The following is a 27,203-nucleotide window of genomic DNA, read 5'->3' as shown; positions in this document are numbered from 1 at the left end:
TTGTAACATTCCTGACATTCTGATCATAGTGTACCCCAAGGGTAGATGGGGCTATAAAGTATGGTCACCTTTACTTCTTTCTTCCGGCATGAGATAACATTCCAAAGAAGTGCGTCCGTTTATCTGTGTTATATGCATAGATACACATCCGAGTTCATTATAAAAGGCGAGTTAATTCCGATTTCTCGTGTAAGTTCGAACGTCACTGATGAGTCTTTTGTAAACGAAATGCGCGTCTGGTGTATATGCAAAATTCGGTCCTGGTATCTATGATGAGTTTATTTCCACGATAACTGCACTTTCAATAACCATTACAAGAAATATCAGATGGGTGGTCGTCAGTGCTCTGTGTAGTTCCCGGGGACAGTCCAAAACAAACCTTAACAGTCGTACCAATTTTCAAATCTTATCAATCATGTGTATCTTAAGCTTTGAATAATTGAATTGTGAATGTATGAAGTTATTTTTTAATAGACAGCCATATTGAAATCAAATCTCGACCTTTATAACGATTACATATTTATAACGGCTATTTACTTACTTATATATTCGATTGTCAGCCAGTTATGGATTTGCATGACGGCAACTGCATCCATAGCAGGAGAGCTAAGGCTATCGATGCATCTGAATCCTTTATTTTGTGTATCTTTAATTTGCCTCATTTATGAGACAGGAACATCGATAAATTGCGGTTGCCCCATTCTATAAATATATGTTTTTGTGAATTTACCGATCTGTTAGTTTTTTGGAAAATATTCAATTGTCTTTTCTGTAAGTTCTACAGAATACCTTTTACGACGATAAATCCGGTACTGCAAATTATAATTTTGAACAGATATATCTTGTTATGGAGGGGTATATGCAAAAAATATCAGTCAAAGGACTGTGAAATTTTCCGAGCCGCCAGGCGAAGGAAATTTGATTTCAGGTCTTGTATTTTTCGCAAATACCCCTCCATGATATGATATATCTGTTTAATTACACCGAATAGATTTTGAAACTCTCTGTATAGGTAAAGGAAAATGTTTGTTTTTACTTGTTAGCTGTAATCCATTGACATGTTATAGGATGCATGAATGGATAGGTAGAGATTATCAAAGTATGTACCGCGGGAAGTATACACGTAGTTATACGCGTTAGCGCTGTCCTTATGTAGCGTCATACCCAAAAACATTTGGCGGGAAAAGGCTCTCGAGGGTAAAAAAAGAATATAATAAAATGGCAAATACCACGAAATAAATGGGAATTTGAGGCATATTCACCCAAGTGGTAAAAAACATGCAAATTCGTTTGAAATGACGAATAGAGATTAATATAGGTGAAAAATACACTGGCCACCAACCAATAGGAATCCGGCATTCTTATAGAATGTGTCATTATCACAAACATTTACTGGGGTGTATTATAACTTTATTTTGTGTAAAGAAAAAGAAAAAAAAACATATACGTAATCTTGAAATAGTGTTCATACCCAAAAACAATCGGCTAAAGCTTAAGTATTATATATACCACGTTATTTACGAGTTAACATATTTAAACTACGAATCCGTAGGATGAGTAAGGCGTGGTGTATATGTTTTGTAACATCATTGAAAAGTGGCCTGATGATTTTTTATTCAATAAAAAATCCAGTGGCAGTGTCGTTCTAGCCTGCTTCTTAGCGCGCTCACGAGAAAATCATTCAAACAATTTTTCGAAAACCAGCCGGTTCATTCAGTGATAATATGTCGTTAAGAATGGCCGTGAAATTTAAAGACGCAGATTTTAATGAAGGATATTGCTGGAACCAAGGACATCGATTTATGTTGATATAAATTCATTGATTTTCTAGGGCCTGATTTTTTTTAGAACAAAATAATACGGCTCTGATTTGTCATAAAAAAATCATAAAAGAAAAAGATTTTTCCATACCAATATTTATTGCACTTATTAATTGCATTTGCAAAAATAATCCGGCTCAGGTGTAAACAGCCTTTTTTACCCTCAAATGAAACACTGACCGAGTTTTCATTGAAATTTATAAAGTCATGCACGAATTCCCAGAAAGTAGAAATCTTATTTGTAAAACAAACGAAATCCTTGTCCTCGTGCACTGTCAACCACATGGAGGCGTAAAACAGTGAAGCGCGGAGTCCAAATCTTGGTTTAACATAAAAATTATCAGATTAAAACACAGTACAAGCTCCGCCTATCTACATGAAGTTGCAAGGACAAAGTACGTCATGATTCTTTTTTATGGAATAACATATCAATCTTTGTATTAAACCCTGGTTTTTCAGAAACCGAACTATTAAGCAAATTATCACGTAAAAGCTTCAAAAAAGGAAAAAAGTCCGTATTATGTTTCAACATTCTGTTTATGCATATTTGAAATGGTGTATTGGAACGATGATCAACGCTGTGTTGTCGTGAGAGGGGAACATGGAAAAATATAATGTTACTGCCGAATCACAGCTATTCATGTAAATAGGTGCTTTAACCTGACTATCTGTTGAAGTAGTTTTTACACATATTTGTATAAATGATTAATAAAAGAAAAACGATGCACAAGGGTGCAAATATCTATGATTATTAATTATTTCAGAAATTTGACATAATATAACACAAAGTCTCTTAATATATGAAATTCATTAATATAAACCTGGTCGTGAATTTTTACTTTCGCTTTCATTTTGATTAAATAAATTCGAATAGAAAAGTTAATGCACATTAGAGACCCTCATTTATGAAGATATGCTTTATAAACAAGATTGGTGTTTAAACAGTTAAATGTTTACAGTGAAATAAAATCATGTCACCATACTGACGTATGAAACTAATACAAGTATTTTATATCAAATAGTTATTTGGATTTTTTTTAATTTTCTCAATTGTGTTTATACATTCATCAAATACCCCAAATAAATTGTATTTTGAAATGCTCTCCTATTGAATAAGTTGTGTATTACTGAGTGAGACATATACTGTAGCCCCGTGTACAGATGGCTTATTGCGGCCTAATATATGTTAACAATAATAAACGAAAAACAAATATGAAATACAGCAACAAACCACAAACACTGAATTACAGGATATTGCATAGGGACAGGCACATGCAGAAGATTGCGTAGTTATACTAGTAGATAGTTGTATACTTCGTTCCGTTGATGAACAAATTTATCATGCATTTGTTGTGTTGCTTTTAATATATCCTGATTCGTGCATTGTCAGATTAGTAGTTTTTGCATTAGAATTGTTGAGTTTTGTATTTACTATCTGTTAATTATATTCCAAGTACTAAAAGAAAAACAGTCTCTTCATGTTTTGTGCAAAATTCTTTGTAAATAAGAGTTTGAAATCTTCTTAAAATACATTTTTGAACATGTATCGCATGTCGAAGAAAATAACTGAAAATTGAATGAAAAATTTAAACCGATATTTTTTACTTCTACACAGATATCAGTTCATTGAGTATACTTCTATTGAAAACAAAAATCAAATATAACTATCATAGCACAGCGAAATACTATAAAAACCTAGCAGTTGATCTGAAATTAGTCTGATAATATAGTTGATTTGACAGAAAATAGTAATATCTCTATTTTATAATAGATATGTCATGGTCAATTAGTTTTAACATGTGTTTATTGATTGAGGGTAACTTACGTCATCCATGCGGTAATGAGACATATACTGCCTTTTATAAACAACAATATTTGTTTTACAAAGACCTTATTAGATTCCGCAACAAATAACATGGCAAAACATGAGTACTAAATGCGTATCGAACATTTTAACAATACGATTTATCCAGACGACGATTTTCAAAATAATGAGCGTTTTGTTTCATGGTCAATGTTTGTTCATATATATATTTTTTATTGTATTGATTGAGATAATAACCAAATGTTGACTGATATGTTCCTATTTTTGACATTTTTACCTATTTTACCTATTGTGTCTGTTTTGTTCACGCATCGTTGTCAATATAATGCAAAATTATACGACTGTCGTACAAGTGAAAAGTTTATGTAGCTATAACACCTGGTTAAATTCACAATTTTCTACATAAGAAAATGCATGTATCAAGTCAAGACAGTTGTTGTCCATTTGTTTGCTGTGTTTGAGCTTTAGATTTTGTCATTTAATTAGGGACTTTTAATTTTGAATTTTCCTAGGAGTTCATTTTGTATTTGTGAATTTATTTTTTGCGTTTTACGATTAACAGAACATGAATATACGACCAGTCAATCGTCAAATTGTCAATTTGAAGTATATGCATATCACGTTACCCTTTAGTCTTTTTCATGTAAGAACAATTACTCCTACTATTTGCGCGGTTTTCTGAGTAATATTTTGTTTGTTGTTTCATATTTTTTTTTTCGTAATTGTTTGCTGAAGCTTGTCCTCATTCAACTCTGAGGGTTTTTTCTGGATTCCCTCGCGAGAACGAATAATAGACGTGTTAGGAAAGGCGTTTAAATACTGAGCTTATGTTAAATACCAATACCGATACAAGATTAAAGTGTGGACTTTCTCAAAATGCAATTGCATTGGAAAGTATCGTTTAGCTTTATGGTGTGTTTGATAAAACATAAAGCGAACGATTAACGTCGACTCCAAATTTTAAGATGTGCATTGGCCTTACGTAGATCTTCATACATTCATTTGTATTTGTTTAATTTAGGAGTGCAAAAAAAAACTTACCAAAAATATATGTAAGAGTCAAGAATGGGAATGACGGATTTCACGGCCACAAGTTCAAATATATACATAAACATTAAAAATAAATATATTTGTCTCTCCACAATAGATATGTCCTATTTTCGTTGCAAAATATAGTTAATAACTTTATAGCATGCATTTTGTGTCACAGGAACACGCATAATGCCTAAACGATTCAGTACTAATCTAAACACATCGTTATATATGTATATATAAACACAATAAATAGTGGACACAAATAAATACAGTGATATTTCCTTTATAAAACTTAAACTCCATTTTCAAAATATCCTCCTGACCCCAAAAATGATAAAAACAACTTCTTCATTTGAATGTTTAACGCCACTTTTAACAATATCTCAATTCAATCGTGGTGTTCTGTTTTGTTGAGGAGGAAGCCGTGATAACAATTGGAAAAAAACTTCTGACCCTTCACCGAAACGTAGATTCAACATGCTTGATTGTAATCTTTTAAAACTTAATTCGATGACCTCTCTTTACCGAAAAACTAACTGATAAAAGTTGATAGAAAGAAAATGTCATAGAAAATGTGAATAAGAATAGTTAATTCACAAATTTTTACAGTTTTTTTTTAGGTATTGACACTTTTCAACATTACATTATATTGCCAATTTCTAGATAAAATAAAAATATAAAGATAATCAAATTCTTTTTATTTAAGGTGGTACCCAACACTTTCACTAAAATTAATTTGGCTCGTTTAATTTTCATAAAATTTTGTCAAAGTATTTACTTTGACACTTTAACAAAAATATAAAAATTTTAAAAATTTTGAATCAACCGTTTTGTCAGAAATATTACACTGGTTATATAGCAATTTGACAAACACCAATTTTGATCATTGAGAAGCTAAATATTCCTTTTACAACACAACGTAATTAAAACGTTTAGCTGATTTTACAGAGTTATCTCCCTGTAGTGTTAGGTACCACCTTAAATTGTCAAGTACACAAATTTCCAATTTAGTTTATTTCTAGAATTTTACACTACCGTGTAACACATTTCTCTATTCTAGACAATGATATAAAATAAGGAGATGTGGTATGATTGCCAACTATCTACCACAGAACAAATGACATAAATGTTTGCAACTATAGGTCACCGTATGACCTCTAACATGGAGCAAAACACATCCCACATAAAAGCTAAGAAAGGCCCGACATAATCAGTATATTTTTAAAAAATGAACGCATTGAACAAAGAAAGATGTAGAGTAGAGTAAAAAATCGGCTTTAAGTTTGATAAGATTCCTGTAGTGTTTATTTCATTTATTTTGATCGCTTTGTAGATTTCCCTTGTAGTCGTTCAACAAAATAGTAAGAACTGGAGGAACAACGATCTTTAACTTAATCGATCACATATCTATTATGAAACAAGGCAATTTTAAGAATAATGTTTTGCTGGATCCTCGTCCGTGTATTACGGAATGAATTGTTACTACATGTATTTCATTGTTTAAAAATCATCTCAGCATTATCAAACAAACAAATACATAATTATAATGAATGATTATCTGTCCCTTTTGAGATAGTCCCCACTATTACCTGTAGTGGTATTGGTATTTAACATATGCGTCAAAATCATATTGACTTTCCTAACACGTCTATTATAAAACCATGTTGTTTCAATGGCACTCATACCACATCTTCTTATATCTATTAACAAGAAATTTCTTTTGGAAATATCTGTACCAAGTCAAAAATATAACTGTAGTTTTCCACTCGCTCAATTGATTAATATGGTCTTACATGCGATTTAATCAGTTATAATGGTCTTTTTGGATTCATCTTTTTTGTTGCTATTTTGGACATTTTATTCCAAAGTATACGAAAAAAGTTTTGGTGATAAATATTACAATTATAGGCATTAATCTATAATTTTGAAAACAAAGATAACAAGACAAATTCCTTACCCTGGTCAGAGGTTACTAGTTAAAACTTTGACATGAAATAACCCGAGTATTTATGTTAAGTTATTTATATAAGCATACATGTGAAATTATTTTAATTCCAGCATCACTGAAGAGTCTTGTGTAGGTTAACGCATATAACATTCTTTAATAATAATACTGGTATTTTGAATAATTTTTTATCATCTTACAGTAGAAAGGCTGATAGGTAAATAAATTAGCAGCTAGACATATTGGTTTAGTGTGTTGCAGATAGGATATTATGTCACATCATGAAGAAAAAAAAACCAAAAGGAAAGCCATTAAACCATTTGACTGACAATTAAATTTACTTTGACCGTTAGACAATAACAGTCGCTGCAAGGAAGATACATATACTTACAGTTATGTATTTTAAGTGTGCATTGGTCACGTGCTTTTTATTTGCCCTCTTTGGTGGTGAATATTAATGTTCAGTTTTGAACAAGTTAATTTGGTATCTCTTGTACGTTAATGACATAGTGCATATCGTAGCAAACTTTGCATTGTTTGCATTGAGAAATTGGAAATGTTGAAGTTAAAATCATTTAAAGAACACAACTAAAGAACTGACAAATTGGAATGACTTTTTTTTCTACAAAAAGACCTGTTTATGAAAATTGCTTAAATACAAACGCTACAAATCAAATATTACTGTCGTAGCATAGGATATTACAATAAAACTCTGGCTGTTGATCTTATATTTTCCAATGATTGTTTTACTGGACATAGTAATCTACATATAAAACCCTGTTCGATAAGCTTAGCAATGTAGATTATCAGCAAATATATAACGGGTTATTTGGCAACTTTGTTTAGGAGTCGTCAATACACATAAACACATCTGCTTTTAGAAAATGTTTCCGTAATCTTGTTCTTTAGGATCCCAGTTTGGATCAGAGTGAGTAAACATATTCCTTCATTCTTGTTTAATAATAAACTGAAGGTCAATATCTATATCTGACCATTCAATTATAATAAAGTGCAAACAGTAAGCAGGAAACATAGAAATTGACATGCATTGGTATTGTTCAGCCAATCATTGGTCTAGTGGTACATTTCAAAATCCAATCAATAATTTCCGATGTTAGATAAATATTGTTTTTCATTACAAATCGGTTAACTTATTGTCAATTACTTAATCGAAAATAAATACATTGTATATTGCAGTGGTATCGGATCTTAAGGTTTGTCATAAACATAAATAGAACGAAAATCATTTAGAGTGTTTTACAAAGAGAAAACATATCGTTTAGAAATGTTTACACTGAGAGTTTGCATTAAGCATTATCAACTCTTTCGACAGTAAGTAAAATAATATATCAAGAAAAGAAATGTGATTAACCATCGATATACTGTTGCCTTTATATATACTGAAGCATCGTTTTAAGCGTGATAATAGTTATCTACGGTACCAGAATTATAATTTAATACGCCAGACGTGCGTTTAGTCTTCATAAAACTCATCAGTGACGCTCAGGTCAAAATATAAATAAATCCAAACAAGTACAAACAAGTACAAAGTTGAAGAGCATTGAGGATTGTGCCAAATACGTCTAATGTAATCTATTCTTGTGATAAAAATATCCTTAGTTTTTCAAAAAATTCAAAGTTTTGTAACAGGAAATTAATGAAAACGACCATATAATTCATATTTATTTCAACACCGAAGTGCTGACTACTGGGCTGGTGATACCCTCGGGGACGCAACGTCTACCATCAGTAGCATCGACCCAGTGGTGGAAATAGTTATATAACGTACAAGGATTATAAATGGCTCGAAAAGGGTTTCATATTTTCATATTTTCTCCACTCCTTCATCTGATAATTTAAGATCTAGTTAGTTGATCCATTTAAATGTATGATTCTGTTTTATGTTGGGATGTAACTCTGGTATCATTCGCTCGATATTTAACAGCTATATATCATATATATCACCTAACCCCCTATTTTTCATATAAGCGCAATCTAAAGCAAAATGCAATTTATTATAGGAAATGGAAGTTGTCATTAGAAGATATCTACAGGGGCTATATTTCTGTCAGAACAGTTATATTATTTATAATTCGATTTAGCTAACCGCAAATTATTTCTGTATCGTATTGACTTTCTGACAACACTAGTGTCGGTTTTAATCATTATTTATATCAGTTGGTGAATTCAAGCTACATTCTGAAATTAGTTTTACTCTTCCATGGAATATAAAAAATAAAGAGTGTTACTCTTCATTAACGTAACATTCATTTCTGCTTCTGTCATTGAATGAAGAGTTTCATCGAAGAAAATGATTATATGAGAGTAATTGTTCACAGTCTATATGTCCCACTTGACCTTGAGACTTGACCTTGAGATTACAATTATATCAGAGGACAACTCGATGCGACCAATTTAATTACATCAATATATGTTTTCATGTATAAGTTATAATTGCATCAATATATGTTTTCATGTATAAGTTATAATTGCATCAATATATGTTTTCATGTATAAGTTATAATTGAGAAGAAATATTTGACAGCTACTGGAAATCAGATTCACATTATACCACATAATACGAATAAAACATTTATTAAAAACAGTATGACGGTACCGAACAGACTCGATAGGAAGTGGAATCAAATAAAAAAATTCTATCATATATACATTGTACGCAAACCATGTTCTATATTTAAACAGACAACTGACAAAATATGTCCTAGTATATAAGAGTTGCAAAAATTCCATACCCATTATAGCTTATTATTAACCTCATTTCTTATGATGAGATAATTATAATTAACATCATAGTTTTTACTTGTTTACCAACTCGTTTCCAAATTCTTGTGAAGTGAAGGGAGGGTTTGTAAAAAAATTTAATAGCAGCAGTAAAAAATGTGGTATTTTTTTCATAAAAGTGTTATACCATCAAATAATAGTACGATAAATACGAAATAGGATCGAACAAATATTTTCTTTACATTTGACAGTTGTAGGGAATTGATCCTATATGTTATTGCAGTAAATTCTGAATCATAAACATATATCTTGAGTATTTCAAAGCACCATTGCTTTTAAGTAGTGTTTCTCTAAAGAAGTTTTAAAACATGATGTAACATGATTAATTAAGCTTGTGAACAACAGGAACAAACAGGGTGGAACTCTGATTGGTTAACTGCCAGTGATGATTATTTTCTTCTAAGCAATGAAAGGTTATGTGAAACTTTGTCTGTAGTACTTAACATGATTAAAATTCATTCATGCAAAGTGTTTTCTTATTTGAAACGGATATAAAGTATGCGCATACCTTGACATATCTGTTGTGCATAATGCAATTCCTTATATAAGATATGTAGTGATTATAATACAATATACGTTTTATCAATTATATACCACATTAAGTGTAATGCATGTAGTAAAATAATATATGTAGCATTAAGAATGTAATTAAAAAAATCGAACGTAAAAAACAATTGTTCTTTACCTAGGGAAGAAATAAAAAAATTACCGAACTCCAAGGAAAATTCAAAAAGGAAGTTTCCTTATCGAATGGCAAAATCAGACGCTAAAATATATAAAAAAAACATTCACAAAAAAAACACGGAACTCCGAGGAAAATTTAAAACGGAAAGTTCCTTATCAAATTGCAAAATCGAAAGCTCAAACGAATGGATAACAACTGTCATATTCCTGACTTGATACAGGCATTTTCTTATGTAGAAAATGGTGGATTGAAACTGGTTTTATACATTTAGCTAGCTAAACCGCTCACTTGTATGACAGTCGCATTCAATTCCATCGTCAAATGGATATCAACTAACATTTCCTTTCGATGGTTCATACATTTTCTTATTTGTCACACACAATTCTATTATATTGACAATGTGTGAATTTAACAAACATTTAAAGGTACAAATCATAAAAATAGGAGTATTTACTATCATTTACTGCGGATAAAGTGAATGTAATGGATTCCGCTTAGAAACAAAATATCATCCAAATATGTTTTATACGTTCCATACCAATGTATAGCCTTTTTAAATAAGTAAAATAACAAAACAACGATCTGGCAAAATCAAAAGCTCAACACATCAAACGAATGGAAAACAACTAGTATATTCCTGAATTGATACAGGCATATACCTCTGCAGAAAATAATTGATTAAATTTGAATTTAAAGCTAGCCAAACGTCTAACTGGCAACGATTGAATATTTCCATGTTGTCCCTTTACAGCTAGCTAACCCGCTCAATTGAAACAATTAAAGAATTCAATCTTTACTCTTTTTTTTCAAACATATTTTTGTCTGTAAACAATTGATCCCATTGCAAGTACAAATGTATATTCACCGATTTACTCCTTACAATTTTACATTCATCACTGGACGATACGATAATCGTCATCATTTGACAATATAACGATGGTCATCATTGGACAATATGACGATGATTGTCAAATGCAAAGTATCATAGTTATTTCGTTTGCCCTTCCGAAGCACTTGTTAAAACAGTTGCTTATATTGACAGTTGTACATGGCAAAACCTTTAATATGATCAAAGTGTTTACTGCTCTTATATTCCCTTTTCTTAAGGTGGTACCCAACACTTTCACTAAAATTAATTTGGCTCGTTTAATTTTCATAAAATTTTGTCAAAGTATTTACTATGAGACTTTAATAAAAATATAAAAATTTAAAAAATTTTGAACCAACAGTTTTCTCAGAAAAAATACACTGGTTATATAGCAATTTGACAAACACCAATTTTGATCATTGAGAAGCTTAATATTCCTTTTACAACACAACGTAAATAAAACGTTTAGCTGACTTTACAGAGTTATCTCCCTGTAGTGTTATGTACCACCTTAAATTTGCATTCGCCTTCTCAGGGTTCTAATTGGGGTCGCTAACATTTTCCTTCAAGGGATTTGTTTTATCCCAGCTTTATACAAGATCAATATCTACACAAAAAGTTTTATATTATTGTTTCAACAAGCATTGGATTTAATATGAACAACAAATCTGTCCTCAGTAGCTATTATGCGTAGTGATAAAGGTTTTCTATACAAATAAAAATAAAATGAACATAGATGTTATAAAAAAAAACGATTTCGGACGCCAACCATGCATATATTCTAAATTATGCAACATCGAAGTTTACCCATTTTTTCATAGATTGGACGTTTCTCAAAGGACACATATTTGCAGAACCTGTCGGAATGTTGGATCCACAATGCTTTTCAACTTAGTACTTTGTTTGACCTTTTTCACTTTTTATTGAAGCGTCATTGATTAGTCTTTTATAGACGAAACGTTCCTCTGATGTAAAAAAAAAAACAACATGAAGACTGGAATGTATGATAAGTTTATTGATACTTATTCTTGAATGTAAATCGACCTTCTACTCCGATGCAAAATCCCTGTCTGTAATCAGATTCCAGATTTAAACAATGTAAGTAAATATGTATCACTGCAGTACCACCATAGGAAATAAAATCCAATCAACTGTCATTATAGATACATTTTAAAATTATTGTCATTTGTATTAAACATCAAGGATTACAATATTTGCAAGTACTATATAGTATTTTGACTCCATATTGAAAATTAACCTGTTTTATCCCTTTGCTTGATACAGCTGACATGCAATCGAATGTAGCTAGGAAAGCAGCAGCTATTGCTTTGACACCATTGCTCTAGAAAACAAAAAACAAAAATTAAAAGTGTGTTTTTATATTTTCTCTTAGAACGAGTTAGAATCTCTGATGTTATCGTTATTAGTAGGAAAATAAACTGTTACACATCTAGTAAAATAATTAATTCTCCATGGAGAATTTTTTGAACTTTTGCAACAAGTCGTCAGTAGAATGCAGCCTAGTAACGATGTAAATCCAAGCTATCAAGGGTACAATGAGATTATATGATTAGTGTTCACAGCAGTCAAATTGTTTATCTTATATATTTGTTATTTTCTGTACATTGCAATTTTCTCCAACAATATTATAACAAGTGGGTGTATAGGGCTTGCGGAATAATGCCCATTATAACAACCAACTAGGCATATAATGGGTGTGCATAAATAAAGGCAACAGTAGTATACCGCTGTTCGAAATTCATAAATCGACTGAGAAAAACATAAATCCATAAACTCTATATGAGATCACGTTGAACAAAAGAGCATTTAGATATTTAGTTCTTACTCTTCTTTTTTATTTATTTTATAAATCGATGTTTAACAAACCCCTGATGATGAATAAAATCTTCTTGTGACAATCAAGTAAACCAAAAACGTTCAGAAGCCGTTTTATTTATCTTACCTGTTTATCTCTTTTCTTGATTAATGAGTTTTCATCTATCGTTGTGAGATTGTACTTCAATTAAAAAGTAAAATCACAAAAATACTGAAATCAGAGGAAAATTCAAAAAAGATAGCCCATAATCAAACGGCAAAATTTGAAGAAAAAAATTGAAAACAATCATTTGTTAGACTTTATAAATAAAATGCAGTTTGATCGCAGGTATCAATGAATTTCATTTTCATCCCTATCAAATTTCTTTTTGTCATGTTTTTTTCATTTAAAGTTTAATTCTAGAAATAGTTGGCTCCTCAGAGGTGTACATCCTTAACAAAACTGTATAATTTTAAAGGTTGTGTTATTTGTCATCATAAAAATGTTTAAATTAAGGTACACTTATATCAAATAACTCTGCGTCCTGCATTGACCTATAGCCTTTGTAACAATCAAAGATAAGTCCGAAATATAACGACTGACATTATTTTAATATATGTTCATGTTTACTTTCAATTATCATTAAATCGACATTTGACAGTATATATATTACGGAATGTACATCAGCTGTTCCCTAAGATTATAACTCTTGATATTTACAAGGAATAACTTGAAACGTATAGTACTATTAAACGATCATGTCATGGTGACAACTTTGACATTCATTGAATGGGAATTGATAGAATAAAGCTAAGTAGCCAACACAAACACATGAAAAAAATCTCATTTATATAGTTTTTGTTTGACATTTAAAACTCCATATTACATACAAATATGTTCAGACATTTTATGAACTGTAGAAAATTTGCTTTATATGTATGTATGTCAAATATTCAAACATCCGATTATACCAGACGATATTTTTTATGTTAGGCAATTTTAGTATATTTTCATACAAGTGAAAGGTAAGCTAGCTATAAAACCATTTTTTACATAAGAAAAGGCCTGTACCAATTTGAATATGTCATTTGTTTAGGGACTTTCTGTGTTGAATTTTCCTCGCAGTACGGATATTTGTTATATTACTTCTTATATAAAAAAAAAATATGTTCAGACACTTTATGAACTGTACAAAATAATGCTGTATATGTATGTTTGTCAAAATATACAAACAATAAAGATCCAGATGATACTTTCAAGGTTATGCCATTTAAGGATGTTTTACTATTAACAGGCTCATTCGGCTCTTGCAATTTTCCCCTGCTGTAAGTGTCTCTGTCCTCAGTACCGTAAGATGTTAATTGAAACCTTGTTTGACATTAACTAGTCTGAAAAACGTAATTAAAAGTAATAACACTGATTAGGATTCTGTGCCGAGGTTCAATTTGATTGATGAATTATTTCTAAACACAATTTTTAACGGTACCACAAGAAAATGGGTAAATGTCATGAATGTGTTATTTTACTGGGAGGTAGAATCTAATTAAAAAAGTATTGTAACTAAGAAGTAAATACATGTATTACTTTAAAAAGTAAACACTTGACCATTTAAATATAAACACAAATCCCGTGAGTCTGCCACAATCACTTACTCGATGTTTTCGCCTGTCACAATCAGTAATTCGATACCGTCGATCTATCGTGTCGTATCGCATATCTCATTTCAAGACGATGTTATTTTAGGGAAATCATTTTATTTTAAATCAGTTCATTATAACTCATGTTAATTTAGTGAGACTGAGCAGAAATTGTTTCTTGAGTTTAAACAGTAGATATTTTTTCATGTATTGAGTCAATACAACAGTTGTCAGGATTTTTTTCATGAACGAAAATTTCACTTTTGGCAATTCGACCGACCGATAAATATCTGCTGTATACTATGGCAGAACAAATCACTTCATATGAATGGCAATTCGGAACAGAGTTCTTATTGTATCTATCGTAGTGATAACCGATAATAAGGTGTGTTCAATAACCGGTAAAAGAGAGTGTTTTTTATAACTATTGGAAATAGACATCAGTACTGAGTAATGAATGTCTTTTTGTTGTTGGGATATACAAGTACCCGGCCACCTCAACTCTGTGTTTTTGTTAGATGTATTTCTATGTGTATCCATCTGATGAGTTAAGCCTTTTTTAACTGATTTTTATAGTTCGATAGTTCGCTCTTATGTTGTACTGTTATACCACTGTCCCAGGTTAGTGAGGGTTGGGTTCCCCCTAATATGGTTAACCCAGCCACATTCTGAATGTATGTGCCTGTCCCAAGTCAGGAACCTGTAAATCAGTTGTTGTTGTTTGTAGATGTGTAACATATTTGTTTTTCATTTATTTGTGTACATACATATGGACGGTAGTTATCTCGTTTGAATTATTTTACATTTGTCATTTCGGAGCCTTTAATAGCTGACTATGTGGTATGGCCGGCCTTTGTTCATTGTTGCAGGCCGTATGGAGATCTAAAATTGTTAATTTTTGTGTTATTTGGTCTCTTGATGAGAGTTGTCTCATTGGCAATCATATTTCTTTTGTATATCCTATTGTTTCTGTCGTATGGATAACTGGTAATAAGATGTGTTCGATAGCCGAAAAGAGGGTGTGCACTTCGAAATATAGCAAATCAACAGTTTTAGTGTCAAACCATAAGTGTGTTATACTTTTATTGGTAAATATGTTAGCTTCACGTGTGTATGACTTAAGTTTTAGCAAGAGTTTCTTAATTGATTTATCAATTAGATTACACAATGGCGGATACAGAGGGTCCGCGGATTGGAACCACCATTTTTTTGGACGATCAATGCTTTTGAATTGGTACATGTGGTTGGAACCACCACCCCCGTTTTCATCCTGGGTTGGGACCTTCCCTCTTTTTAAAATGACCGGATCCACCCCTATTACAACACATTTAGATTCTTTGTTTTTAAAATTCTGAATCGACACATACACTTTGTCGGTTTAAACAACAAAGTAACAAGTGCTTATCTTGTTTATGCTCTTTGTTAGCGAAACTGAGTGTAATAGGTCATTAATTAGGACAATTGTGTATGTAAAATAAACTTCATATGTAAATATGAGTATGAAAGTTGTTCCGAGTTTTCCCAGGGTTTCGCCTTGTAATTAATTGTTTCCCATTATAAAATTGTGTCTATAAAATGTATCTTAACATTTTTGAGCAACATCTCTCTGTCTAGACTTAATATAACAAGTGACAGCATAGTTTTTTTTAAACACATTGATATATCGACCTAAGTTGATAGTTAATGTATCAAAATGGTTGCCTTCACTTAGTTTGGACATTAACTAAATGGTCATCTTGGTGAAATCACGTCAGAATTAAGCTAATATGCAAATGTGATACACAGAGATCATTAACGTTGACCAATAGTTTAAACAGATATTGTTTGTTCATATTTATTGTGATATTAAGGACAACGGTTACCGTAGAACAACATTATTGTGACTGGATAAAGAGCATTACAATATTTAGGAGGATAAGATCACAGTACATGAAAACGTATGAATATTTAAACAAAAACAGGTAAACAAAACAATAAACAGAATACATGAGAGTTCAGGAAAGCAAGCGCAACTTTCATTGACTATATTTCTTAGAAAATGCAATGACCAATGCAGAAATTCAAATTCAGACATTGTAAGTGACGATGCGAAATATATGTGTTAACTGACAGTTTGACCCATTATAATTAAGCGAGTGAAAAGCTAAACAAACATGTCGTGGGTACGTTCAACTTTTGACTCGAACAATCTGAAGTCCATCTACCAAACGGTATGTAAACTTTTTTTTAAAAGATGTTAGAAACACGTGACTGCGTTTCGAAATTGTATACGTTTTACCTACGTATCGCAAATCGAAGCGATGAATTTTAACCATTTTAATTTTGTAAATATTACTAATTATGAGACACAATCCTGAAATTTTGTATGTCCCATTTATGGGCATTATGCTTTCTGGTTTGTGCGTATGTTCGTCTGTCCATCTGTCCCGCTTCAATATTTTGATGAAGGTAGTTTCTGATGAAGTTGAAGTCCAATCGACTTGAAACTTAGTACACCTGTTTCCTATGATATGATCTTTCTAATTGTAATGCCAAATTAGTGTGTTGGCCCCAATTTCACGGTCCACTGAACATACAAAATGATATTGTTAGCATCCGTGTACTATGGACACATTCTTGTTTTAACTGAAATTTTTCAATTAGTTTGCCGAGCAAACTTTCCAAAAAAGATAATGTTACACCCTCCCTTACACCATCTGTATGTTGCCTGTATGGCTGTAACATGCAACTGAATTATGGAAAACATTTTTGCTTTTCAATTTTTCATCTTTCATGAATTTGTAAAACAGTGATCAAATGACACAAAAGTTATGTTAAAAATTCTCTTTAGAAGTCCAAATTCTGCTTGAGAATCAGAACTAATTATACATTTTACTTTTCAGGGAGTGGTCCAAATAGTTTAAAGTGTGAATATATAAAATATTTTACTGTTGATGACGAAAAGGAGGGACTTGCACCTACACAAGCAATTTTGTGTAAGTATTCGTACCATAATTATTATTTTTTTATACATCTGTACAGTCTTCACGTTGAACTGCTAAATCTACAGGCCCGCAGCTCAATTTTTGAAAATTTTTAGTTAGATTCTGTTGGCCTGTAGGTCTGATTTTTACAGGCCCGAGAGCAATTTTACCAGCCTAGGCTGCCTGGGCTGCCACTCGTCGTGAAGGCTGTCTGTATATCATTAACATTTTTATATCTGTTGTTTATTCGTAGTAAGTGTTTGTCATTTAAAGATAACTTGTTTTATCAGCACTAGTTTCCGAAGTGTAACAAGGCACTCAGTTGGAGAACTTTTGTCTCACCGATTGTTCAGCTCCTCTTCACAATCTGCTATTCCTCGACCTGTGGAATATTTAAATATGAAAAAAAAACACGTCCATGGATGCGATTATACAGTATATTATAGTATTGTTAGGTAAAGGATTTACGCTTTTCATTTTCTTATGAATAATCAGTATTACTGCATAGCAATATAATATTTCCCACAGAACGTAACCAACAGTTAGCGTGCAATAAATTCCAATACTGCACAAGTGCAATAATAGTCATCAAAAGTACTAGGATTATAATTTAGTACACCAGACGAGTGTTTTATGTTTTGCACTTGTGCACTATTGGTAAAACATAAAACTCATCAGTGACGCTTATATCAAAATATAAATAAATCCAAACAAGTACAAAGTTGAACAGCAGTGAGGATCCAAAATTCCAAAAAAGGTGTGCCAAATACAGCTACGGTAATCTATACCTGGGATAAGAAAATCCTTAGTTTATAATCTTCAAAATTCACGACGTTATCATCGACAAAACCTTAGTTTAAATAGTTTTTTACTTTCAAATATTATATTGCTATACAATAAAAGGGTTATTGCATGAATATTGGAGAATATTGTCCCTCGTAGAACATATATTGCACTCGGAAGCTCGTGTAATATAAAATTCTACTTATTATTTTGAATATAAGAGTGATATACCTTATTATTTTTATTTTGGTGTACGAATAATGAGAATACCCATAGTCTGAAAAGCCGAATTCGTCACTCTGGATGGCCATTGGGTGTCTTTGTGCAAAATATTGTATTTTTTAACTTACTTTATTCAACCCTAAATATTTCGATTGCCTTAATCTATTTTGCCTTTCTAAACTCTGTTTAAAAAGACAGCCATAAATTAGAGATCATGCGTTTTATATTTTCAGTAACTATGCGACGATCAACATGGTTTCCTTTAGCTAGTTTATTAATATTAACAATAGGAATCGTCATATGTTTCGTTGGACAGTGCAACACAAGGAGAAAACATCTAACATTTGTATGTGGAATATTATTTGTATTAGCAGGTATGTGTACTTATTACGGTTATAATAGTAAGTTTTGGTAATAGTCTCATTAATGAATTCCAATAGGAACAGACGGATTAGTTGACAGGGTAAAAATAAAATCACAAAAATACTGAACTCTGATGAAAATTCAAAACGGAAAGTCCCTAATCAAATGGCAAAATCAAATGATAAAACACATCAAACGAATGGATAACAACTGTCATATTCCTTACTTGGTACAGACATTTTCAAATGAATGTAGAAAATGGTGGATTAAACCTGCGATTGAACCTGGTCAGCGTCTCCCACAAAGTGATGCCACTCGCCATAGAAATAAACAACAATAACATTACTTTCTTTTACTATAGTTCATCCTACAACATTAAATTTAACAATAAAATTAGGTACGATGACTAACAGGGACAATTCATTTTTAATTATATTGAGCGTCACTGATGAGTCTTTTGTAGACGAAACTCGTGTCTGGCGTAATATACAACATTTAGTCCTGGTATCTATGATGAGTTTATTTATACGAAATTTAAAGCATCAGAAACGTTTTTCTGAGAAGAGATGGTGTCTAAAATGCTTTACAGTTAGAAACGTAAAAAGTATCGGTCTACTCAGGGTGAAAGTAAACATGGATTGCACTATGTTTTCTTAATATTTTTTTCAAACTTTATATGTATAAGCAGGAAGGTGTACTTATTGTTTCATATTCAAATCTTTAAATCTTTGGAAGGGCAGGATATCAGAGAATGCATTGAGCCATTATAAAGCGTGTCGTTGAAGAATAGAAAATAGGAAGATCAAAGAAAAAACAAATAACAACCAAACAAATTACTACTAGTAGGAAAGAATAGCGTTAGTCCAACCACATTCTGATAGTGAACTTATGTATTCCGGAAAAAAAGGTAATCAGGCGCGAGTCCAGGGTTTGATATATATTAGGGGCGTTACAAAGTATAACGAATATGAGAACCGCATTGTGACACACAATTTGCTGTAAATAGCTTGAATCCACGCATGGTAGCTACATTTTTTTACACTCGAAGAATCCATCGTATTTGTTTAAACAAGTAAAGATCTGACATGTAACAGGATATGACTCTAAACCAAGTGATCCACCTATGGCCTATATATTCTTATACTGCCACCCAGGTCATGATGACTTGAGTTAACATTTTTGAAAGTATTTTAAATTAATCTATAAGAAATCATTAGTTCTGTAGCTTCCCTGTAAGCAACGACTCTGTATTAAAGAAATGCAGATGGAAAATACAACCTATATGAAGTACATGTAATCATCAAATGGGATATACATGTATTTACTCCGTATGTAGGTGCTATGTGAAGGTTGCTTCTCAAAAACTTAAAATTCACAAATTGTGAACGAAGAAAATTAATTCTTAAGATGATTTGCCATTCTAATATGACGTGTTTCTTAAGCTTTGTAAAGAAACCATACTTTATTATCCAATAAAATTAGTTTGCACATGCGTATATTGACTACGGCAGAAAAATGAATTTCGTCAAATTGATATGCATTTAATGTATTTCCTTAAATTAAACCACTTTCAAACACTAAAATGATACACATTTTGTTACTTATACTTTTACAATGACAACAATGTGTTACAATTCGTAATTGACATATTTGACCTAGATACCGCATCGTTCATCATCATGTTGGCTGTTCTAACTTCAAAACCCCTCCCTCTGAAAAACACGTTTCATCTCTCCTTTTAAAAAGGCATGTCATTGTATAGAATAATTTCATTGAAACATATGTTCCGATGATAAAATATAAAATCAAGTATAGGTTATTATTACTGTTGTACTGAAATGACAAAATTGTTTCATATATATTTCTGATAAAATGGATTGACCCTAGCAGGGAATCGAACCCCATTCTCCTATAAAAAAAAAATAGGCGTAATTACCAATATACCACCAAGGTTTCCAATCCATTTTACAAATGCAACAAGATTGTCACCCAGTATTAATTTTAATCATCATGTAATACAGCATTTGAAATCGTCAGATGCACAAAGGCGTGCCCTTTGATCAACTTTACAAGGTGTAGCCACCGCAAGTATAAATGGATCTCTGTCAAAGGGCCCCTCCTTCCAAGTCTCAAATGTCAGCACAACTTTATCAAGGAATCCTCTATCAAATATAAACATATTTACCAATGCTACACTATTAACCGGCGAAATATTTACGATTAATTTAGTAAAATAAAGACCTACCCGATTCTCCTTGTGCGTCCACCGCCATTGACAACTGACTTGAAAATGTGCGTGTCAGAAATTGACCTCAAAGGAAAAGACTGTTGTAATATAAATTTTCTGTTATATTGTGACTCAAATATTGTTTTAGTTAGGCTGATAAATTAATTTGTTAATTTCTGTTTCAATTTTGAATTTTAGAAACCTACAACTTTGCGAAATTAAACTGGTTTGAACTAGTTGGATAAAAATCGACAGCGAGGTTGATGGAAGAGCCTACACGAAGATCGTACACTTATACACAGCGAACATAGAAATTACCGTAATTGTCCTAATCAGAATCGAAATAATTGATGCCAGCTATACTTTATTTTAGTTTTAACATGGGTAGGCATTATATTCGTGTTATTTTAGCCCTCGCTATCGCTCTGGCAAAAATAATCACGAATATAATGCCTACCCATGTTAAAACTGCAATAAAGTATAGCTGGCATCAATTATTTCTTAATTAACACTAACTTCCTAGTTTGTAACTAGTTTGCAATAACATGAGCAGCATGACGGCTGCCACATGTGGAGCAGTATTTGCTTATCCTTCTGGAGCACCTGATATCACAGCCAGTTTTAGGTGGGGTTCGTGTTGTTTAGTCTTTAGTTTTCTATTTTATGTCTTGTGTACTAATATTTGTCTGTTTGCCATTTTCATTTTAAGCCATGGCGTTGTCAGTTTATTTTCGATCTATGAGTTTGGCTGTCCCTCTGGTATCTTTCGTCCCTCTTCCTAAAAGGCAAATTATGAAAGTTACTTAGATGACTAGATTCCTGACTGCGGATATTCATGTTAACTTCTAGCTAGCAGTGCGGTCAGAAACATTTGAAGTACCACTTTCGTACTCAGGATAAAAATTTGGTCTTTCGAACATACATTTTATGCTCCGGGTACTGCTTGAATTTTATTGTTCGATTGTGTACATGAACATGATACAATAGATATCGACCATATAACTCTTGATGTTCAAAATTCCAATACAGAAATTGAGGTTTAAAAGTAATTTAATGTTTGTAACGATAAATAAATTAATCAGTATTATTCCAAATAAGACGAGTTAAATTTATCGTTAGTTAAGGAATAGGTTTTCATTATTTGTCTGCCGTTGGGTTTTGACTATACTGAAGTGTTTTTTTTTTGTTCTGTTTCATATAACAATGAAAAATGTTGCTACTTTTTCCTGTTTTAAAAACAGTTACCAATCCCACAGATCTTTATATAATGGGATAAGCATTATTTAGCAAATCTCATTTTAAGTCAATTGTTTCTTAGAATGATGAAATCTGACATGCCTGTAAATGTTGTTTATCCATTGACAATGCAACTAGTAAACCAATAAAATGATAAATAACAAAAACAATCATTCTATCACATAAAGATACGTAATTGCGTTTAAGTAGAATTGCTCAAGGAGTCGCTGGATGAAATGAAAACAAAACAAATTAAACAAATAACAGAAGAACAAAGCGTAAAACGTAGAAATGATTGGAAAATATGAATAAACATCAAAGTGACAACAGCAGAATTAACCGAATTAAAAAAAATATTTGTTTGGGTTTGGTGTACATTTTACGCGTTTAAGTTTTTATTATTTTTTTAAAGTAAGATATTGAAGGAGGATGGCACATATATTGAGTGGAGGGTGGTACATGTATATGGGTGTAAGGTGGCACATTAAATAGAGTGGCGCATGAAATGAGTAGAGGGTTACATAATATATTGATTGAAGTGTGGCATATGATATTGTATGAAGGGTGGCACATGGTATTAGTGAAGGGTAGCGCATGAAATGAGTGGAGGGTAACATAATATATTGATTGAAGTGTGGCATTTGATATTGTATGAAGGGTGGCACATGGTATTAGTGAAGGGTAGCACATGAAATGAGTGGAGGGTAACATAATATATTGATTGAAGTGTGGCATTTGATATTGAGTGAAGGGTGGTACATGATTTTAAATGGAGGGTGGCGCATGATATCAGGTGGAGAGTAGTACATAGTTTAAAGTGAAGAGTAATTAAAACTTGAAAATGGAATATGTATTGATTTGAGAGTGGCACATAATATGCACTAGTCTACAGTTATTGGAACTTGACTCTACAATGTAATTCTTTCACACAAGGCATATAAGACTCAGTTGTTGTATACTAACTATGTTCGATGGTAATACACTTGCAAATCGGGGTGCTCTATTGTCAAAATTGATAAAAAGAACTGAAAAAAAATAAGATGTTTAACAAAATCTGTTGTAACCAAGCCCCTGTGTTTCACTATGACGATATAAATACCTTATTCCAACTGGTAAACAAAATGTACCTATGTATTTTATACCGATTGGTTCACTGGAATATTTGGATATTGTTAGGTTTTAAATGATTATTAGGGCAAAGACAGTTGGTAAAGGAAAGACGACACAATGTGAGTGAGCACTGTGACAAATTAAATTATGACCTTCATGTTCGTGTCACTGTGAACACGGCCATATACCAAAATGGTCAATATTAATCATCCATGTAATTTGCTCTATGGGATATTTGCAGAATTTCAACTGAGGCAGTTATGTATGGGTTATTTTGATAAAAGTGTAAACTAAATTTAACTTTTGTATTTTTCAGGACTCTGCACACTAGTAGGAATTATTCTATATATAGGCAGTATAACAGAAGAAGTAGGAAATAAAGGGCCTCAAAACCCAATGGAAGATAAAAAGTTTATCTATAAATACGGATCATCATTTATGATGGCTGTATGTTCTTTTGGTTTGACTGAACTAGCAGGTGTATTTTCAGTATATTTATATATAACTAGATATAAACACTCACAACGAAAGAAAATGCAACAGATGTTGAAAGTAGAATGCAATGATAAAGGAAATAGATGGCGTCATAGACGCGCACCTAATCAAAATCGCGATAGATCACATTCTCGCGAGCGTTCGCGAGATGCGTCAATGAGTAGATCCGAAAGTTATTATACGTACACGCCTATATCAGATACAACGTCACACGAGCTATCAAATTATACATTTCCTAGAGAATGTTCACGAAACACTATTTCGACAACTGTAGACACACATTTACCACGTGACCACCACGACCATTTACCACGTGACCACCATGACCATTTACCACGTGACCACCATGACCATTTACCTATGCCTCCACCTCCTCCTGATCAAATATTAAGACGTACCACACCAGTATAATGTAATGATTTATTAGTTTTATTAATTTTATGAACGATGGAATCGACAGAGAGTTATTCATGGTGGATTAAATTTATATATAATATCAACAGTGATAAGGATTGTGTTCTCCGAGACTTGACGAGAATTCGGGAATTATGATATTTATGCAATGAATGAATTACGAAGATAGAATGTTTAGAAAAGAGGTAGTTTTGTGTTTATATAATGAAATCATATCAAACATATACAATGGTGACAAATTTATATCAAATTTAAATATCATTATTTTTGTTGTTTATGTGTTCAGCTTTGGTTCCAGTGATTTTGCATTGAAACACATCCCAATCCCTCTAAACGTTGTTGCGGAGAATATATATGTAATAATTCGTACACACTATATAATCCTATCGTATAATTATATAATATATATTGACAACTGATTGTTAATGGTTTGTTAAAAAATACCCTTAAGTTATATATTTAAAGAAAAATAATTAAATAATTGTGAATTTGACTTCTCAGATCAATAGAAGTCCGGTAACCGTTTTCAATCAAAATCTCGTAAGACGAGAATAATTTAGTATATTATGGCTTGTTATGAATCTTAGTGGTTAGTTTTATTGTATGATGGATCAAATTGATGATTTAAATCATAAAACATCTTTTGTATTTCAAATCTGTTCCAAAAATATGCATTTTGCAAGAGAACAAATATTATCTGTCTTAATCTGAAATATCAGAAACCTTTTAAAACTTCAGAATTTGTCGGCTTAAATCTATCAATGATTGATGGTTTCTCGTGGAAATGTCTTATAAATCAAATCTATGCACGATAACTATTCCTTCACAGCATAATTTATTCACAAATTTTTTTAAACACGGGCGATTTAGAACTTGGTATATTTAATAGATACTAGTCCTAAATAAAAGATATAATTAATTCATTCATAACTTATTGAATACTGGCGATTCAAAACTTGATATCTGTAATAAAAATATATCTTATGTTAAAGACTGCATGTTGACCTCTGATGTCTTTAGGCTATTTGTGATGCTGGTTGCTGTCTCATTGCCGTATACTCCTCATCTTAATTTATGAAATTAGGAAATAGAAATTCTACTATTATATTAAATAGATGGAGTTATAACGCAGAATTTGATAAATGAAGCTACTGTACAATATTACATGACGTAACGTGTAGGACACCAGCTGGATACAACCAGGAAGAAAGAGAGATAACTCTAGCATATAATACTAACTATCTTATTTGTTCAAAATTGCATAATTATACCGATGGCATAGTACATATTAATAACTCAACAATTTCTTAATTATGGCGGGAACAATTATTATTTCATAAGGGAGAAAGTAATAAAATTAGATAACATTCCTCATTAAGAAATTAAGTATCTGTTCTATCATCAGTACCAAAAGATATAATTGAAAGAAAACAGATGCTGATGTTACACCAAGGCGGAATAAATAATACCGTGTCGAAGGTTGTATTATACTTTCTGGTTAAAGATTAGTTTACAAACGGTACCAAATTTTATTATAAATTGACGATCTGTAACTTTCGTTGAAATTCGTGGAAGTACTAGTAGTTGATTTTTCGTTGTGATGCAGCAAGTAAAATGAACACAGAACAAGTTGTGCAACACAATCAGTATACATCGTTCACCTTTACATGTTTTACAAGTTTGTCATTTTTCATTTATTCGTATGTACAATCATTATGATAGATGAATACTTGTTTATATTTAAATGAATTAACCATTTTTGTAAGTACGCTACTTAATATAAAAAAAGTTTTGAAAATGTCCTCCTGTGTTTTAATCTATAGCCTAGTTTAATCTTCCAAAAAAGATGAGGTATGAGCGCTAATGAGACAACTCTCGATCCAAATGATAATTTCATAAAAGTAAACAAATTACGACCTTCAACACGGAGCCTTGGCTCACACCGAACAGCACGCGTTAAAGGGCCACAAAAACGACTAGTGTTAAACATTTCAAACAGGAAACCCAAAGCTTTAATCAATATGAAAAACGAAAAACGTAAAACACTTGTGAACCACATCATGATCATCAAACGACAACCACTGAATAATAGGTTCCTGACTAAGGACATGCGCAAATAAATGCAGCGGGTATAAACGTTTTAACAGGTGCCAACATTCGCCCTTACCTGAAGTAGTGGTGTAATATTACAATATATAAAGACACATTATAAAATAGCATTTGAATTTAGTAGTTCCATACGAACAGATGATTTTTATGAACAGCAATGTTGTGTGTATTCTACATCTTCGACTTGTCATAGTGAAGTTACTTCTAGGATAAATCATTCGACATTGAAAAGGATATAACAGCACAATTTTGTAGTTGGAATAGCGTAAAAATTATTAAAACAAATACAAATTTAAATCTGAATCACAAGACTAACTTAAAGCTTCAAATACCATAAACCATCTGCATGTAACATAATCTAACTTGGTAAGGTTAGAAAGGATGATTCCTTAGCTAAAGATCTCATTTTAAGAATCACGCAGTATACACATCAAACTGATTTGTTATAAAAACGTCATAAACTGGCCGATAAACGCATGACCTTGTACAATGCCAAACTAAAAATAATCAGGATCACCACATGGCCTTCAACAATGAGTAAAATCCTCATATAGTCCGCTATTAAATGTTCCGAAATGAAAAATTGTGAAATAGTTCAATGCGACGAAATTCAGATTAAAAAACGATTGATTTATAACAAAACAATTAACGAAAAACAAGTATAATAAACAGAAACAACGAAAACACTTGCATTTAGGCTTCTAAAAAAGGAAAGCACATAAAGTATGTGGCGCAAAAACTATGTTGGTGAGTAGACAAGATTTTCATAAATTACACCTTTATTTAGACTCAGCCTTAGGTAGGCTCTGGGCATTCCACCCCAATCAAGTTTTCTAATCTGATAATTT

The 27,203-nt window shown here is 31.8% G+C and overlaps 1 protein-coding gene across 1 annotated transcript in view; it reads left to right on the top strand.

Moving 5' to 3' along the window:
• The window catches only part of LOC143044214 (voltage-dependent calcium channel gamma-5 subunit-like), an 83,423-nt gene extending 57,381 nt beyond the window's left edge, over positions 1 to 26,042 (top strand). Inside the window, exons 2-4 of the mRNA XM_076216140.1 lie at positions 17,316 to 17,408; positions 18,635 to 18,775; positions 23,654 to 26,042. Of these exons, the coding sequence (XP_076072255.1) occupies positions 17,316 to 17,408; positions 18,635 to 18,775; positions 23,654 to 24,243 (824 nt within the window). The 3' untranslated portion in view covers positions 24,244 to 26,042. The remainder of the gene's footprint in view (positions 1 to 17,315; positions 17,409 to 18,634; positions 18,776 to 23,653) is intronic.
• Positions 26,043 to 27,203: the final 1,161 nt, after the last annotated feature.

The sequence above is a fragment of the Mytilus galloprovincialis genome, chromosome 9, assembly GCF_965363235.1.
Source record: "Mytilus galloprovincialis chromosome 9, xbMytGall1.hap1.1, whole genome shotgun sequence".
NCBI lineage: Eukaryota > Metazoa > Mollusca > Bivalvia > Mytilida > Mytilidae > Mytilus > Mytilus galloprovincialis.
This window is presented reverse-complemented; position numbering and strand designations above follow the sequence as displayed.